The sequence below is a fragment of the Fringilla coelebs genome (genome assembly GCF_963513975.1).
Source record: "Fringilla coelebs genome assembly, chromosome: 10".
NCBI classification, from domain to species: Eukaryota; Metazoa; Chordata; class Aves; order Passeriformes; family Fringillidae; genus Fringilla; species Fringilla coelebs.
This window is the reverse complement of record NC_140036.1, coordinates 24,141,021-24,159,455: the sequence shown is the minus strand read 5'-3', so window position 1 is coordinate 24,159,455 and position 18,435 is coordinate 24,141,021. Positions and strand designations below refer to the sequence as shown.

Below are 18,435 nucleotides of genomic sequence, written 5' to 3'. Positions count from 1 at the left end.
CTCCAGTTGTTTCCAGTTCCTGCCGATTCCCAAACGCCCGGGATGTGACCCGGCCGCCGGTGCCGCGCTCCGTCCCGCTCCACTGTTTGGCTGAAATCCGCCCTTTCAGGCCGCAGTCGGAGAATTCCGCCTGTGCACACAGGGAACCCCCCACGGCTCGCTCAGGATCGCTCCCGGGGAGGGACCGGACCGAGGGCGCTCCGGGATGGGATCGGTGCGGGCCTCCCTTCTCCATCCGCCCTCGGGGCTCCCGCCGCTCCCCGAGGGTCCCGTGAGGGGCTGGGGGGGCAGTGAGAGCCTCCCCTCTCCATGCCGCCCCTGGAGCTCCCGCCGCTCCCTGAGGGGCCCGTGAGGGGCTGGGGGGCCGGGCAGTGAGAGCCTCCCCCCTCCATTCCCCCCCTCACAGCTCCCGCCGCTCCCTGAGGGGCCCATGAGGGGCCGGAGGGGCGGTGAGAGACTCCCTTCTCCATTCCCCCCCTCACAGCTCCCGCCGCTCCCCGAGGGGCCCGTGAGGGGCCGGGGGGCCGGGCAGTGAGAGCCTCCCCTCTCCAGGCCGCCCTGGCGCTCCCGCCCGGCGCCGCTGCCGCTCCCTGAGGGGCCCGTGAGGTGCCGGACGGGACCGCGGCGCCTGCGCAAGGCCCCGGAAGAGGCGGGAGCGACCCGGGGCTGGAGCCGCGATTGGAGCCGGGGCCGCAGCCGGGATTGGAGCCGGGAGCGGGGCCGCAGCCGCAGCCGGGGCCATGCTCAGGGTGTTACGGGCCGGGCTGGCCCCCGGCCGCCCGCGGCACATCCAGGTACCGGCGGCGGGACCGTACCGCGCCCGCGTGAGGGGACGGCGCCCCAGGGAGGGGAGGGAGCCGGGAGCAGAAGGGATGGAGGGCGGAGGGACGGCTCCGGACGGGCCGCAGCAGCTGCAGGGAACGAGCAGCTACCGGTCCCATGGATGAGGACAGGGAAACAGGGAATGGGCAGCGGGGCGAGCGTGGAGGGGCCGCGCGGGGTGCACGGTGCGGTGACAGCTCCGGGGTGACCCTGGAAAGGCCCCTCGGCTCGAGGTGACCGATTCGCCATAGATTGACAGGAAGCCGTGGGAAAGCGGTTTGCAGGTTAGCCGTGGGCATAGTGAATCCCAGGATAAATTACCTTGGAAAAGCCCTCCAAGACCTTCGAGTCCCAGCTGTGCCCGATGCCCACCCTGTCCCCAGCCCAGAGCACTGAGTGCCACCTCCAGGAATTCCTTGGACACCTCCAGGGATGGGCACTCCAAACCTCCGTGGGCGGCCCCTGCCAAAGCCTGACCACACTTTCCATAGAGAAATTCCTGCTGGTGTCCAACCTGAGCCTCCCCTGGCACTGCTTGAGGCCGTTTTCCCTCGTCCCATTCCTGGTGTCCTGTGAGCTGTGTTGGATTCACTCCTGGCTGAGCCAGTGCCCTTTTCTTGCCTTGCAGCTCCTGCTGACCTCCTGCAGGCACTGCTCCTCGGAGGTCCTTCCCAACGAGAGGATCAGGAACATCGGGATCTCGGCTCACATCGACTCCGGCAAGACCACGCTGACGGAGCGGATCCTGTTCTACACGGGCAGGATCGCGCAGATGCACGAGGTTGGGCTGAGCTCCCACCGGGATCTTCCTGCAACTTACTCATATCCACACTGTGTTTTTCTGCATGAGGGAGGATGCTCAGTCCATGCAGCATCACTCCTGCACATGGTTTCACATGGAATGGTTTGGGTGGGAACAGAGCTTAAAGCTCACCCATCCCACATTCTGTCATGAGCAGGGAAACCTTCCACAGATCAGGTTGCTCCAAGCCCCATCCAGCCTCGCCTTGGACACTTCCAGGGATGGGATATGAATTCTTAGCAAACTCCTTGAGCTTATTTTTTTTATTTCTCTTAAGGTGAAAGGTAAGGATGGAGTTGGAGCTGTCATGGACTCCATGGAGCTGGAGCGACAGCGGGGCATCACCATCCAGTCTGCAGCCACTTACACCATGTGGAAGGACACCAACATCAACATCATTGACACACCAGGTGAGGGCAGCTGGCAGCACCTGGGGATTGCTGTTCCTCATGGATACAGGGGATGTGGTGCACCTTTGTGTCCCTGGTTGTGATAGAACATGGAGTGGTGGGTTCAAACTGACAGAGGGATAGATATGGTATTGGGAAGGAATTGTTCCCTGGCAGGGTGGGCAGGCCCTGGCACAGGGTGCCCAGGGAAGCAGTGGCTGCCCCTGGATCCCTGGAAGTGCCCAGGGCCAGGCTGGATGGGATAGTGGAAGGTGTCCCTGCACATGGCAGCGGTGGAATGGGGTTTAAGGTCCCTTCCCACCCAAACCATTCCATGACTCTGTGCTCCATCACTTGAGCTGATGTCACTCAGTGTGGTTCCCTTGGCTGTTGCTCCTTTCCAGTGCATTTATGATTTTTATTTGTATTTGTTATCCAGGCCATGTGGACTTCACCATTGAAGTGGAGAGGTCTCTGAGGGTGCTGGATGGAGCCATCCTGGTTCTCTGTGCCGTGGGAGGTGTCCAGTGCCAGACCATCACTGTCAACAGGCAGATGAAGCGTTACAACGTCCCCTTCCTCACCTTCATCAACAAACTGGACAGGATGGGCTCCAACCCAGCCAGAGCAGTGCAGCAGCTCAGGTTTTGGCATTTACAATGATTCCTGAAATCCCCTCCCCATGACAGGTCATTAGGAGCAATATTGGAAAGGCTTCTCTTGGGAGCTGCAGTTTGGAGAAGAATTCCTGACTCGAGGTTAAATCCTGATCTGACCCAGGAAAAATCTCCATTGTCCCAAACCCCCCCAATATTTCTATCAGCCAAGACCTGCAGTGACCATGGGCTGGGGTTTGATGTTTATTTTGTTCATGGAACTGTATCAGGACCCACTTTGAGAGCAGCTCTTAGTTTTCCCTGGATCCTGGTGCTGCTGAAATTCCAGCAGGGAGGTGACATGGGTTGCTTTGGATTCCTGGAAGTCCTGCTTACTCCCAACCTTCCCCTGCCTAATTTGATCCATGATATAAACTCATTAATACTCATTAAGGGAGAGGCAACTCCCTTAATTAAGCAATCAATCTGATTTCCCCTGCTGCCTTTCCCATGGGAATTGCTCCCTGGGCCTGGTGGGATACAAAGCCCTAAGCCACAGCCGGGTGGTTTTTATCCATATTGTCAGATTTTGGCACTGTCCAAAGGACAAAACATGGATTTTGTGGGAGGGGGATGTTGCTCAAAGACCATTTGGAGCACACACATAGAAATTACTTTTTTATTCAATAATTCCTATTTTCCCTTTTTCAGATCCAAGTTGAAACACAATGCAGCTTTTGTTCAGATTCCAATTGGGCTGGAAGGAAACTTTAAAGGAATTATAGACCTAATTGAAGAAAAAGCAATCTATTTTGATGGGGCACTTGGGTAAGTCCTGGAAATTGCTTATTTTCTAGCTGGAGCTGCTCTTTGCAAGAGGAATTCCTGCAGTTTCTCTTCAGAGATGAAACCCAGCTCTCTGGAAGTTTGGGAAGGGCTTGTGCGGGGGCTGAGGGTCCCCCTGCAGCTCTCCCAGGGCCTGCAGGGAGCTCTGGGTGGGGGTGGCTGCAGCAGGACTTGGTTGCTGTGAAGGGGTGGTGGCCACACTTCCCACCTGGAGAAGCAGGAGACTGCTCCATGACAGGATCCTGCAGCGTGTGTGGCTCCCTGGGATGAAGATCAGCTGTGGGTGAGCTGCTGGGAGGTTTTCCTGATCCCTGCCAGGAGAGGGAAGGACTCTCCCACACCAGAGATAACACGCTGATGTTCACAGGGGATTTTTTCCCAGGATCCACGTGAAGGGTGGATCGTTCTCAGTCAGGGTGGTCACACCAGGGGTGGGCAGGCTGATCCCTGTGCAATTCCCGGGGGTCACTGTGCTCCCTGTGCAGTTCCTGGGGGTCACTGTGCTCCCTGTGTGTGCAGGCAGACCCTGAGGGTGGAGGAGATCCCGGCTGAGCTGCGGGCGGAGGCTGCGGAGCGGCGCCGGGAGCTCATCGAGTGCGTGGCCAACGCTGACGAGCTCCTGGGGGAGCTGTTCCTGGAGGAAAAGATTCCCACAGCTGCACAGTTAAAGGTACCTTCCTTGTGCTGGCTGTTCCCTCACCTGTGTCCCTGTCCCCTCATTCCTCAGTAAATGTTGGCTGGAGTTGAGTCACCTCAGCTGAACTCCAGTTCCCCCCAGGGAGGGCCCGTTCCCAATTTTGAAGAATTCTGGAGAGCGGGTTTTATGGGAAGCCCTTGTGGTGTGGGTGTCCAGGGGACTGTGGGGGCAGCTCTTTGCTCCAGGAGTGGAGAAGCCCAGGAAAGCCAGGGGATTGGGCTGTGCTGCAGGAGGAGTTCACAGGGATATTTTTCAGCTGGCAATCCGAAGGGCAACGCTGCAGAAATCCTTCACCCCTGTCCTCGTGGGAAGTGCTCTGAAGAACAAAGGGGTGCAGCCACTGCTGGATGCTGTCCTGGAATACCTTCCCAACCCTTCTGAGGTGGAGAACTACGCTCTCCTCAACCAGGGGTGAGTGCATCCAGCAGCAGCGGGAGTGTCCAGGGGCAGGGCTCTGGAGAGTGTCCCTGCTCATGGCCCTGGACTACCTTTAAGGACCCTTCCCACCCAAACCAGTCTGGGATTCCATGGAGTAGTTTCAAAGCAGGAAACATTCCTAACAAGATCCACAATCCTTTACCATAAGTATCAAACAGTGCCACCAGCATTTGCCACAAAGTCCCAAAGCTCCTCTCTCATTTGAGGGTTACTCTGTGCTGGGATTTTACCACATTCAGTGATGCATTTGGACAACAGTTGTCAGATAATTCTTTAGAATTGATGGCAGCCCTTAAAGCATGGCCTGCCTAGAGGAGGGAGCACACCCCAAGTGTGTAAATAGTGGTTTATTCTTATGGACATGAATCCCAGAATCCCTGAGGGTGGAAAAGAGCTCAAGGATCATCAAGTCCAAGCTGTGTCCAGTCCTCCCAGCACACCCAGATGTGTGAGCCCCAACAACAAAGACTGTAAATGTTTAGAGGAGACTCCTGTGTTGGTTCCTAACCTCTCCTCCCTCTCATCCCTGTTTCTCAGGGATTCTCAGGACCAAACCAAGTTCCTGTTGAACTCTGCTCGTGACGATTCCCAGCCTTTTATCGGCCTTGCCTTCAAACTGGAGGTGAGTCTTTCTCTGCTCCTTGCCACAGTCATGGAGAGAGCCCACGTGGTGCTACCAAAACTCACCTACAGCAGACTTTTAAATCACTTTTAAAAAGTGTTTTAAAAGCACTTTTTAAAAGTGTTTATAAAAGCAGTTTATATTTGACTTCAATTGAAATTTAACTTCTTTTTTAAAAAAAGGCTTCAACCCTAAAATCCATAAACTCTGCCAGTTTGGAACTTCAGGGTGAGTTCTGGACATCAAGTATTTCCTGGTTTTCTTAGTTAAAACTTGAACATCTGGGGGATTGTCGGCTTAATTGAAATATTTTCACGGAAAAATCCTGCACATGGAAACAATGGGACATGAGAGAGGAAAAGGCACAGAAATTAAGGCAAATAAGTTGTTTGCTACTTAGAGAGCAGCACTTCAGGATTCCTATGGAATATGGAAAATGGCTGGCCACATTCCATGGTAACATATGTCTCTTGGGAAGGCTTGGGAGTGAAAAATTGGTTCAGAAAATTGCCAAATTCCATTGCAGAGAATCTTTCATCTCCATTAGCAGTCTGGAAACTCACACCACATTGAGTCAGTGCAGCTGGTATTTGGAATTGGTGCTGGTGATGCCTTGTGAAGGCTGACCTAGAACAGAGACTGGGTGGGGTTCAAGAATAAAGCAGGGATTTATCCAAAGGATCTCCTCCATGGATGCACCTGGAGCAGCACCAGAGCCCAGCCAGGGCTGCACCCAAGATGAACCAAAATGGCCCCAAAATCCCCGAGCGCTGCCGGGGTCTCTCCCTGGGATCAGCTCTGCTCCATTTGCACCTTGCAGTTCATTGTCCCATCCCAGCTTCAGCCCCTGCAGTCCCACCCTGCTTGTTTTTCTCTCTCCAGCCCACGGGGTTTGTGCTCCTGGCCTGAGATTTGGCTCATTTGTCCTTGGTGCCCAGCTGGAGCAGGAATTGTTTTGTCTCCCTGCTCTGTGCACAGAGCTCACCATCCCATAATGTGAAGCCCAGACCCACACACTAAAGCAGCACAGAACCTGAAACATAGAAAAGCTAAACCCCAAGGCTTCAGTGGTTCCCAGAATGATGAGATTTTGGTGGGTTGTGCTTGCAGGCTGGCAAGTTTGGGCAGCTAACCTACATCAGGGTGTACCAGGGGATGCTGAAGAAGTCGGATTACATCTACAACACCCGCACGGGGAAGAGGGTCAGGGTGCAGAGACTGGTCCGGATGCACTCGGACAACATGGAGGTGAGTGGATCCCAGGGATGGGCTGCCAGCCCCTGGATCACCCTGGGTGGGTCAGCTCTGCTGAGCCCCTGGATAACCCTGGGTGGTGATCCTGAAGCACAGGATGGTCTTTGCTTCGTTTGATCCTGAATTAATCCAAGCTGAGCCCTCCCTTTTGTCCTTTCAATAAAGAGGGAGATTTGCAGGGTTTTTCACCAAGCTGGAAGTTTTTAAGGAGCTCAGTGTCAAGCTTTAAAACACAATGTTTATGGATCTTCTGTAATCCAGGTGGAGTTTGGCTGTGAGGGAAAGACAGAATCAACCCTGGAATGGTTTGGGATGGAAGGGACCTTAGTGATCATCCAGCCCCAAGGGCAGGGACACGTTCCACTATCCCAGGGAGATCCAAGCCCTGTCCAGCCTGGCCTTGGACACCTGCAGGGATCCAGGGGCAGCCACAGCTTCTCTTATCCCAGTGTTGTCTGCAGAGGAATTTTCCTTCCCTTAGGATGTAAATGAAGTTTATGCTGGGGACATCTGTGCCCTGTTTGGGATCGACTGTGCCAGCGGGGACACGTTCACGGATAAAACCAGCACTGACATCTCCATGGTGAGCCCCCCTGGCCCTGGCTGCCTCAGGCACTGCCAGTCACCAGGATTTTGCTGGAATTTATTATCCCCTTTTCCTTGGCCACGCAGGAATCCATCCACGTCCCCGACCCCGTCATTTCCGTGGCTATGAAGCCTTCCAACAAGGTAGGGGCCTTTGGATCAACCTCTTCTCCCTGAGTTCCCTCCCTTTGCTGCTTTGTGATTCATGGAACAGTCTAAGCACTGTTGGAAAGTGTTTTATCCCAAATATCCAAGACTTTATCCCTTGGATAACCCAGAGCTGGCTGCTGCCACTCAGCCAGAAACATGAACTTCAAATAAATAATTAACACTTTAATCAAGAGTTATAAATCTTCCATAAAATAACCCAAAGAGCAGAAATGCTTCAGCAGTGGATGGGAAAACTTGAGGCTTTCTTCTTGGAGTGACTCGTGGATGTTGAGTAAATCTTGGCTTGTGTTTCAGAATGACCTGGATAAATTTTCCAAAGGCCTGGGCCGCTTCACCAGGGAAGATCCCACCTTCAGGATCCACTTTGATGAGGAGAGCAAGGAGACCATTGTCTCTGGGATGGGGGAGCTGCACCTGGAAATCTATGCCCAGGTAATTTGGGGAGCACATCCCATGGACTCTGCTTCTGCCTGCTTTTCCCATCTCCTCTTCCTCCTTCCTATTCCTTCCAGTTGCTTAGGGAAAAATTGAACTTTTAAGTCAACATTTGAAGATTTTTTTTCTCTCCAGTGGTTCCATTCTGAAGGCTTCTAAAAGGAAAATTTGCCTGAAATATTTTTAGGATTTGGTACAATCCGTAAAAGATGTATTAAAGATTACACTTTGCTCTAGTAGCCTTTGCTTATAATAATTAATAACACCTAATTATAATTAATTTCTACAGAAAAATCCTCCGTTTCTGTGGTTTTAAGTGTATGTATCATTCCCTAATAAAAGCTGGTGCAGGGAGAAAGGAGTAGTTAGAGGGATTTGTTTCATTCCAGCTGATGTCTATATTTTAATCTTAACACAAAAAGATGTATCTTAAATATTGACAAAATTAAGAAAAAGTGATTTTTGCCTTGAAAAACTTGAATTTTAATAACATAATTAATGTTGTTTCCTTTTCCTGCATCTGAAGATGCACGTCTTAAAGAAGTTTATGGGGAATAATTTGTTAATTAAAAAAAAAAAGCCCCAAAAATCAATCCAACCCCCAACCAAAAAAGTGATTAATCCTGATGAAGTTACTAAATAATTCCCAATGGAATAACCCAAATCACTGTGGGTTTCTTCCTGCAGAGAATGGAGAGGGAATATGGTTGTCCTTGCACCATGGGGAAGCCCAAAGTGTCCTTCAGGGAGAACATCTCTGCCCCTGTGCCGTGAGTACTCCTGCTGGGAATTGTAGCATTCATCCCCTTGGAGGCAGAGGCTGTCCCTTTGGAATTCTGGGATCAGAAACACCCAGGAAGGTTTAATGTCTTGTACTGTGGTAGGTCCCCACTCCCATCACCTGCTCCTTCCAGGTGTGGGAGCTCCCAGGTGTTCCCAGGGGTGGTGCTCAGGAGTTCCCAGGGGTGGTGCTCAGGAGTTCCCAGGGGTGGTGCTCAGGAGTTCCCAGGGGTGGTGCTCAGGTGTTCCCAGGGGTGGTGCTCAGGTGTTCCCAGGGGTGCTCAGGTGTTCCCAGGGGTGCTCACTTGTTCCAGGGGTGCTCAGGAGCTCCCCACTCCCACAGCACGGCTCTGGGACACTCGGGCCCCGCGCTGGGGGTGCCACAGCAGGGTCACCTCCCAGGGCAGCACCTCCTGTGGGGCACACAGCACAGTCAGCAACCCCTGCTGCCCCCCTGTAGCCAGCCAGGAGCTTTCTAATGGAAAACCTGGGAGTTAAACCCAAGGGAATGGGAGTGCAGGGGGTCAGAAGCAGCAGAGCTGGAACTGGGAGGGAGATCCCTGGATTACTACAGTCAAAAGCTTCCCTTCCCAATTTTCTGTGGTGTTCCTATGAAAACACCTGCTCAGAGCCCAGAATTTTGCTGGAGAGTAGCAAGGATGTAAATGCTGTTCTGGGAGCCAGTTTCTGCTGGAGGTTACTGGGATTGCTGAGGTCTCTGTCCTGTGCGATGGAGGCATCCACAGCCAGCTGGAATTCAGCTGAGCATCCAGGATGCTCCAGCTGCCCCTTCCCTTTATCCCTGCCACCTGTGGCACTGGGATGTCCCAAGGGAGAGCTGTGAGGGACCAGTTTTGAACCTCAGCCATTCCCACCAAAGCCCCAAAGCAGCTGGAAGTCGCTGCTGTTGTACCTGGAATGCTGAGAGAGGCAGGGATGGGGACCCTGAGCTCACCCTGCAGGATGAGATCTTTGTGTGAGCTGGAGCTCACACAGCTGCAGTCTTAAAACACCCAAAAGAGTTTCAGGAGTAAAATTATTTACCTGGGACACCATTTCATGGAGTAGAACCACAAAGTCAAACTGAAGATCTTCATCACTTCTTTTCTGGAAAGACAGGATGAAAGGGCTGAATTTGGGGACTCTCCCACCTCAGGAAAAGTGGTTCAGTTCTCTGTGGTTATCACAAAAATTCTCTGATGGATTTCAGATAAAACTGGCAACTCCTGATCACAAATGAAGCAGGTGGAGCTCAGGCACTGTAACAAAATTAAAAGCTCCTGGCTTGAATTTCTGTGCACCCAAAACTGCATTGGAGACAGTGACTGTAAAGCTTTAAACTGCTAATTCCGGCCTTACAGAGACCAGATCTGTCAGGAATTCTTTGGGATGGGAACACCTCATTCTAGAAGGTGTCAATTTAACCGAAACAATCCCAAATAAAATTGTCAAGAGCATAAGGACACTCCAGAGGCCTTTTTGTCAGTGACAGCCAGGGAATTCTGAGTGACAAAATAAACCCTGGCCTTTGGAATAGATTCTTTTCCTGTGTTTTCAGGGGAAAAGGGACAAAACTAGAGAGATGGCAGTTAATCTGGGTTAGTTAGTAATTAGTTGTCTTCTTTATCCTTAAGTCTGTTAGAGAAAATCTTAAACTCTTGCTGGTGCACAGCTCTGCAGCAGCTGTGAATTCTCTAAAATGCCATCAGAGGGAGCAAAACATTCAAAAATCCTGTTTCCACAAGGAATTCCTGTCTTTCCTTCAGACCCAGAACTTCCTGGGAATTCACTGTCTGTTCAGAGGGACAAAACTTCTGGAGCTTTCTGTTTTCTAAACACTAAATCCTGCTGCTCTTTCCTGGCTCCTGTGGAAAACTGCCTTGAATTGAAAGCCCATGATGACTTTAGGGTTATTTTTAACTCAGAATCGATTTTCTCTAGTAGAACACAGCAAAACTGGGAGGATCTATGGAATTCTGTTAATTTAATGTATTGTCCTTGCCACAACTGCTTAGCTCATGAATGCTTTCCAGGGAAAGCCAAGGCCAGGCTGGATGGGCTTGGGGCACCCTGGGCTGTGGAAGGTGTCCCTGCCCGTGCAGGGGGGGAATGGGATGAGCTTGAATGTCCCTCCAGCCCAGACCAGACTGGGATTCTGTTCCTGCTGGTCACTCACCACTTGTTTCACGTGTTTAACTTGGGCAAGGTGGAACTTGGTGTTTTCAGTGGAATTCTGCCAGATCAGGTAGCCAGAGGCCACCCAGGCCAGCAGGTGGATGGGCTCCAGCTCTGGGGAAACGTTCCCATGGCTGTCTGCAACCAAAACAAACAGTGGGTGTTAAAGAGAGCCCTTCACAGAGCATTATCACCTCACACAGGGCTTGCTGCTCCAGTCCCTCCTGTCACACAGCAGCTCCATCACCACAGGGTTTTCCTCCCACTTCACACACTCCTGCAGTGGTTTGGGTTGGAAGGGCCCTTAAATCCCATCCAGTGTCACCCCTGCCATGGCAGGGATGCCTTGCACTGTCCCAGGCTGCTCCAAGCCCCACCCAGCCTGGCCTGGGACACTGCCAGGGTGTTCTCCTCCACTTTTTTCTCTGAATAGAATCTCAGGTCTTGAAGGCAGGGCTTGCTCTGAGGGGAGAGCAGCCCCTTGCTGTGCATTTGGGGTGCTGGATGTGCTGCGCCACGTCACCCTCAGAGGGAGCAGGGACAGGTGACAGTGCCAGTGCCAGCTGGTTTTCCAGAACACTCAGAATCAGGAATAAATGCAGTGGCTGTGCTTGCAGACCCCCCAAAAAGAGAAGGGTGAAGGTCTGAGTCCTCTCCCAGCCCTGGCTTGTACCTGGGATGTTCTCAGCCACAAGCTCCTTTTCCAGGCTCCTGATCCGATTGTAGAACTCCTTGTCTGCTTCCTCTGTGCTCCTGAGCTCTCCTTGCACTGTGACCTGCACATCTGGAGCAGAGGTTTTGCTGCCCAGGTGATACAGAACCTCAGCAGTGCAGTTGACAGTCCTGTCCTGTGGCAGAGTTAATGAGGTGCATTATTAGCTGATAGAATATGTGTATACCCAGGGTCATTTGCACTTCTGAAAATGTCATTTGTATGTAGTTGCTATTTTCTCTGAGTCTGGTCCAGAGAGGCTTGTGATTATTTAAGAGAAGTTTAAATTTCTGACATTTCTGTGAATGTTTGAGGCTGGGGTTTGCTTTCTGCAGTGATGGAAGGGGCAGTGGTTGGGGTGCAGAATGTCCCTTGTGCTGTTCCCTTGGAGCTGGGTGACACTGAAATGTCCTTGTCCTCCCTGCAGCATTGCCTGGTGGTGTGGTGGAAGGTACCACATGGACAGTGGGTTCCTTTTGGTTAAAATTCAGCCTTTTTGGCAGTACAGAAAAATCAGGAGCATGATTCAAAATATTAAGTGCTGTGTGCACAGAGTGTGTAATTAAACCAGTGTGACTCACTTTGTCCAGGACATCCTCCAGCTCCAGTTCCAGGTAGTACTTGTGCCCCACATCATCAATGTCCTAAAAAAGGGAAAATATTAATAACATTTGTTTTGGCAAATATTGAATGGCTGCATCCTGGACAAAATCAGAGCATCCCAGGATGGTTTGGGTTGGAAGCGACCTTAAATCCCATCCACTGCCATCCCCTGCCATCTGCTGAGACACCTTCCACTGTCCCAGGTTGCTCCAAGCCCCATCCAGCCTGGCCTTGGGCACTCCAGGGATGGGCACTCTGTGCCAGGGCCTTTCCACCCTCATTTCTATCCTTGAACACCCCTGAATTGCCAATTCTGGGTTCCTGTGTGATGCTACCCGAGAATTTGCTGCTTGGTTAAGAACTCACCTAAAAGCCTTCAGTGCTTCCTTCTATTAATTCCATTTTGCAGGTTATTATGAACTGGATCGTGCCCTGTATTTTTCTGGCTATAAAGAAGGGAGCAGGTGGGGTTTGCTGTGCCCTTGCTTTGGGAGGGGGTTTGCTGTGCCCCGCAGTGCCAGGTGTGCCTGCAGACCCAGGGCAGGGCTGAGCTGTGTCCTGGCACCCACAGGAGCACCCAGCACCCTCCTCCTCCTCGGGAGGTTCCTCCTGGCCCGGTGCCGGGGCCGTGCCCTGGGCAGGGCTCTCTCGGCGGTGCTGTCACCGCAGGTGACACACGGGGTGTGTCCCACAGCCCTGACCCGCCCGTGGTGACACCGAGCTCCTGCCAGGACCGCCCGGCAGGTTTGGGATGTCCCCAGAATGGGACCCTCCACCCCTCCCGTGCAGCTGTCCCCGTGCTCGGCCCGCTCCATGGGAAAAGCCCTTGCCGGTGCCGGCTCCCGGTGCCCGTTCCCGTGCCGGCTCCCGGTTCCCGTTCCCGTTCCCGTGCCGGTTCCCGTTCCCGTGCCGGTTCCCGTTCCCGTGCCGGCCCCCGGTGCCGGTCCCTGGCGCTCACCTGGCGCCGGGCGCGGCGCAGCTCCCGCAGCTGCAGCCCCCGCCCGGGGCCGCCCCGCAGGTACCGCAGGTACCCCACGGCCACGGCCACGGCGCGGGCGGCCGGGAAGTGGCCGGGAGGCAGCTCCATGGCCCGGGAGCCGCTTCCTCCTCCCGCAGGAAGCGCCGGGCGGGGCCGCAGCGGGCGGGGCGGGCTCCGCGGGCCGGGCCGGGCGCTGAGGGGGCAGCGCATCCCTGCGCAGCACGGGGTAGCGTGTCCCACAGCGTCAGGTGGGATAGCGGGAATGAATCCTTTCCAGGAGGGTGGGCCGGCCCTAGCACAGGTTTTCCAGGGAATTTGTGGCTGCTCCCTGAAAGTGTCCAGGTTGGATGGGGCTTGGAACAACCTCGGATAGCAGAAATCATCCCTGCCCATGAAATTTTAAATTTAAATTCCTTTCCAGCCCAAACCAGTCTGTGATTGTCTGACATCCAGAATGGGCGTGTTTTCCACAGAAGGCTGTGGATTGTGTCAGGACTGACGTGGTGTTTGGGGGCTTGTTGGGGTTTAGGTTTGAGTTCACCCACAAGAAGCAGTCGGGAGGAGCAGGCCAGTACGGCAAAGTGATCGGAGTGCTGGAGCCCCTGGAGCCAGAGGACTTCACCAAACTGGAGTTTGTGGACAGAACCATTGGCACAAATATTCCCAAGCAGTTTGTGCCCGCTGTGGAAAAGGTACAGACCTTTCTCTGTGACACAGAAAATCCTGATTGCTGTTGTGTTCCTGCAGTACCACCCACATTTGCTGTGCCTGCCTTGCTCCAGGAAAGGAGGCTTTTCCTGTTGCTCCAGTGGCAGCAGGATCACAGCTGTGTGGTTTTACTCCATGTCTTGCAATCCTGGGGTTTCCAGCTAATTCAGGAGCTGCTGTTGTCTTTGGTGGTGTGTGCTGCCTCTGTTTCCCTTGTGAGAGCTCTTGCTCAAGCTGCTTTTTCCTGGCCTCTTCTACTTCTGGTTGTGGCCCCACAGTTCTCCTCCCAGCCCCAAAATATGTAACTTCTTCTGTGACTTCTCTGAGGTCAGTTATAGAGGAAACTGTAATTAAGCTCCATTTTCTGCCTCAGTTCCCAAATTCTCTTTCTTTATCTCCTCTGTGACTGCCTCACTGTATAATTTATTACACACAGCTTTAATTAACCTACCAGCATCTTGGAATTCCTGTAATAACCTACAATTATTCCTTCATTTTTCCATGCTGCAACACTTAAAGATTTTTGCCAAATCCTGAAAAAAACCATAGTCTTAAAGGAATCTTGTTCTCCAGGCAAGAGCTCTTTCCACACTGAGCATTCTTTTGAGGTTTGGCATGGAATCTGATAAAAAGGCAAACCCTGAGGCCGTTTTTCCTTGTTGTGTGATTTTTGTTTGTACAATCAAGCTGAGGTGGCAGAGACTGGCAGTGCAGAGGCTGCAGGTCCTGCTGGTGACAGGGAGGTGTCGTTCCCAGGGGTTCAGAGATGCCTGTGAGAAGGGTCTGCTGTCAGGACACCGCATCTCCGGGGTGCGCTTCGTGCTGGAGGACGGCGCCCACCACATGGTGGACTCCAACGAGATCTCCTTCATCAGGGCAGGAGAGGGAGCCCTCAAACAAGGTACAGCCTCCTCCTTGGGTGGGTTCTGCTGGCTGGTATCCATCCATCCATCCATCCATCCATCTGCCACCCACCTATTCCCTCTTTCCTTCCATCCATCCCTCCTTCTTACCTTCCATCCATGCTTCCTTCCTTCCATCCATCCATCCATCCCCCCATCCATCCCTCCCTCCTTCCATCCCTTCATCCCCTCAAAGCTTGCCCAGTTTTATTGAGCAGAACATGTACAAGAGTTTGTAGAATTCCTGAGGGAGGCACAATAATTCCTGTGGCTGTATGAAGGAAATCCTGTTTTCCTAGAATTCAGTACAGCCACAGCAGCAGTTTCATCCTTACAGGGTAGGAAGAGAACATTTGGCCAAACTGGGCCTTTTTTAGGAAACATTCCTTCACTGAAGGAGAGGTTGAACACTGGAAGGGGCTGCCTTGGGAGTGGTGGGGTGACATCCCTGGATTGCTTAGACAACGTGTGGATGTAGCATTTCACAGTAGGGTTTAGTGAGCACAGGTTGGTCTTGATGATCCTGGAGGTCTTGTCCAGTCTTATTGATTCTGTGGTTGTGGCTCCAAGAATGAAGGGCCGGGAGCTGGAACAACATGCATCACTCGTGGTTTTCCCTGACATTAACCATCACCCACCTGCTGCTGGGCATGGCAGCAGCTTGCCTCGCAGCAGGCTCGCCTTTGACGTTGGCTTGCTCATTGCGTTCTCCCCGCAGCCATGGAGAACGCTGCCGTGCGCATCCTGGAGCCCATCATGGCTGTGGAGGTGGTGGCTCCCGTGGAGTTCCAGGGGGCAGTGATAGCTGGGATCAACCGGCGCCACGGCGTCATCACGGGCCAGGACGGCTCCGAGGGCTACTTCACCCTCTATGCTGAGGTCTGTGCTCACTGCTCCTCACCTCCCCTTCCCCTTCCCTGGGCTTGATTCCATTGTTTTCCTCAGTTTGTATGGATACAGTTGTAGGTTGACTCAATTTCAGTGTTCCTTCTTTTATATCCCTCCTAAAAATGAGGGATATAAAAGATCTGGGTGTTTTCCTGCTGGGTGAGGGGCTCAAGACAGCCACACCCTGTGGCCCTTCTGCTTCCCAGATTGTCCTTGGAGGAATGTCTGGAGACACCTCAAACCTTGCTGGTTGACTCATCACTGCATTTAGGATATTCCAGTTCCTGGTGCACTCAAATTCTCAGATTTTCTTGCTGAAAACACACTGCAAATAGAAATTAATTAAAATAACAGATACTTTACAACAGCAGACCATTAAATCAGATAGCACTGACCCTTTATGTCATAATTTGGATTAGCACTGACCCTTTATGTCATAATTTGGATTAGCACTGACCCTTTATGTCATAATTTGGATTAATTAGCTGATAGCCCAAAAGTGATGGGAAAAACCTCATTTTGAGCAAATATGTTTGGATTTTAGGTGCCACTGAACGATATGTTTGGATATGCCACAGAGCTGAGGTCTTGCACAGAGGTGAGTCCTCCTGGTCCTTTTTGCTAAAACGTGTTTGATTCTGTAAATTTGGGCTTATTGGATCATCCTGTCCATGGCAGCTGCAGCCGGGAATGAAATCAGATCAGACCAGAGCTATGGAATTCCTGGCAAACAATTCTCCTGTACCTGAGGAGTTTGTTTGGGTGGGATTGTGGAGGATCCCTGGGGTCCCTTCACAGACAGGAGCTGTGTGCCCAGCAGGGTTGCACATGGCCCATCCTCTCTTTCTTTTCCCAACTCTGCAGGGAAAAGGGGAATATACCATGGAATACTCCAAATACCACCCCTGTTCAGCCAGCACTCAGGAGGAAATCATCAACAAATACCTGGAAGCAACGGGGAGACTTCCTGCCAAAAAGGGCAAAGCCAAGAGCTGATGGGATTCCTCTGAAGTCCACTGAACAGTCTGTCCCAGCCCTCTCCAACAGCTCGCTTTTCCAAGCCATGGAGCAGCCCAGGCTGGCTGGGTAAGGTGGGCTCCAGTGGGATTGGGACTTGGAATTTTATCATGGAACCTTTCCTCTGGGGTGGTGTCAGCAGCACCAGGGGATCACCACGGGATTGCACTGTGTAAATGCTTCTGTAACAAATAGGTGTTAAAACACGGCTGATGATTTGTCTTAATCAAGATCTATTAAAATAATTTTATTTTTTACTTGATACATCTTTATTTGGAAATGTTAAACTGAGGTAAGAGCTGCTGGAGAGGTACGGGGTGTGGGACATCGCTTGGCATGTGGTGCTTCAGTTCTCCAGGGAGCAGATGGAATTTTCCCCTCCAAATCCTTTGGAAATGGCACAGGATCCTCCAAAGTGTCAAGCCACAGGGCAAAGCCATCAGTCACTGCTTGTCACCAAATCCACTTTCACTGGTGCACAAGGATGGAGTGGTGTTACCAAAGCTGGAAACAAGGTGGAATTACTGTGTGGCTTGAAGATGTGGATTTAACGGGCTTGGTGCTGTGGATTTAATGGGTTTGGGGTGTGGATTCATGTACAGGCTTGGCTTTTGGCTCTTGGTTAGAAATCCAAACCAAAGATCCCTTTTCCCAGAATCTCCCAGTCCAGAGGGTATTAGAAATCCAAACCAAAGATCCCTTTTCCAAGAATCTCACAAACCAGAGGCCGAGTTGCAGCTGAAGTTCAGCTCAGGAATCACTTGACTTTGCTGACTCAAAGGTGTTAGGTGAGAAGATATTCCCATAATTCTGTATTTGTAATTATTCCCAGAATGTCCACGTTGAGTTTTCTTTCCTCCTTCCTGCCCTACTCAGCTGAAAAGTGTTTTTGCAGATTCCAGTAAACAGGGAGTGAAGTTTCAGTTCAAACCCAGTGACATTCCTGGCACAGCACTGGCGTTGCTGCTTCCCAGACAGAAACAAGTGGAGCAGCCAGGCTGCTTCTCCTCTGGAAGGGCTGGAAAATGATTTATGGAAACCTTGGGAAAGGATTTGCCAGGGCCTGGAGCTGCTGATGGATCCCAGGCGAGATGTGGGGTGTCCATGTGGTGCTACCTTGGGACAAATCCCTCATTCCCGCACATCCACGGCTTTGGTTTTGGGAATGCTCAGCTGGAATTCATTCCCAGAAAAGCCCTGCAGGTTCTCAGACATTTGGAAGTTTTCTAAAACAAGCAAATGTAGCACTTTCCTCAAAATTTGGAGATGTCTGATAAAAGCAGTGTCAACATAGGACAAGAAACAGGATGGGTATGATTTTATTTGTGTTTCTGGGGTTTATATTTGTGTTTCAGAGGTTTATATTTGTGTTTCTGAGGTTTATTTCTATTGATGTGATTTATATTTCTATTTATGGGGTTTATATTATGTTTAGATCAGTTGTGATGTGAATTCCTGGCTGATGAGTTCTGCCAGATGTGCTGGTTCTCCACAAACCCAGGAAAGAAACAAACCCCAAGAACTTTGCTGTATAATTTGAGGTTTTAGGCTGAAACCTTAGCCTAAAAGCAGCTGGGGGAGATTTTGCCTTAGAATTCCACAGCTTTGCTACTTATGCAGAAGTCCCTGTGGAGTTCCTGAACTGCTGTGAGTTTGTGAGCAGCCAGTTCACCAGCCTGGTGCCTGGGAAGTGCCTGATGCTCTATTCCAGCCCTGCAGAGCAGAGGCAAAAACAAGGTAAGGAGACAAAAGCAGAGCCCCAAAGTGCAAAATCCAGCCTATTTTCTTAATTCAAAAAAAAAAATTTTAATCACCAGCTTCTTTAAGGATTTTTGGAATTTTACTCCCTGATTTCACACTTACGATGATGAGAAATGTTTTCTCCCAGCAGGGAAGAAAACTGCAGGAGGGTGTGGAATGCTGCTTCCCCAAGTTTATTAGGTGCTGAGGGGAAAAGCTTCAGTCAGAAAATCAGACTTATTTGTGTAAAATGCTGGAATTTGGGAAGCTGACA

At 51.7% G+C, this 18,435-nt stretch overlaps 2 protein-coding genes across 3 annotated transcripts; one reads left to right on the top strand and one right to left on the bottom strand.

Moving 5' to 3' along the window:
• The first annotated feature begins 662 nt into the window (after window positions 1–662).
• On the top strand, window positions 663–16,683 carry GFM1 (G elongation factor mitochondrial 1). The gene is made up of 18 exons (XM_084212213.1): window positions 663–794; window positions 1,451–1,603; window positions 1,902–2,034; window positions 2,453–2,657; window positions 3,321–3,437; window positions 3,975–4,125; window positions 4,409–4,563; window positions 5,128–5,212; window positions 6,323–6,460; window positions 6,948–7,049; window positions 7,139–7,195; window positions 7,517–7,654; window positions 8,345–8,427; window positions 13,436–13,598; window positions 14,371–14,515; window positions 15,235–15,395; window positions 15,949–16,002; window positions 16,269–16,683. Exons 1-18 carry the CDS (start codon window positions 741–743, stop codon window positions 16,398–16,400), a joined length of 2,226 nt encoding a protein of 741 aa, XP_084068339.1. The 5' UTR covers window positions 663–740; the 3' UTR covers window positions 16,401–16,683.
• Window positions 8,447–13,023, bottom strand: LOC311157495 (latexin-like). 2 transcript variants are annotated; one of them, XM_084212214.1, is made up of 6 exons: window positions 12,886–13,023; window positions 11,906–11,968; window positions 11,286–11,460; window positions 10,614–10,750; window positions 9,482–9,544; window positions 8,447–8,850 (listed from the first exon to the last, which is right to left on the bottom strand). In XM_084212214.1, the coding sequence occupies exons 1-6, from the start codon at window positions 13,012–13,014 to the stop codon at window positions 8,758–8,760; spliced, it is 660 nt and encodes a 219-aa protein (XP_084068340.1). In that variant the 5' UTR covers window positions 13,015–13,023; the 3' UTR covers window positions 8,447–8,757. The 2 variants fall into 2 exon arrangements, with proteins under 2 accessions (XP_084068340.1, XP_084068341.1); XM_084212215.1 differs by lacking the exons at window positions 8,447–8,850; window positions 9,482–9,544 and adding an exon at window positions 9,566–9,696.
• Window positions 16,684–18,435: the final 1,752 nt, after the last annotated feature.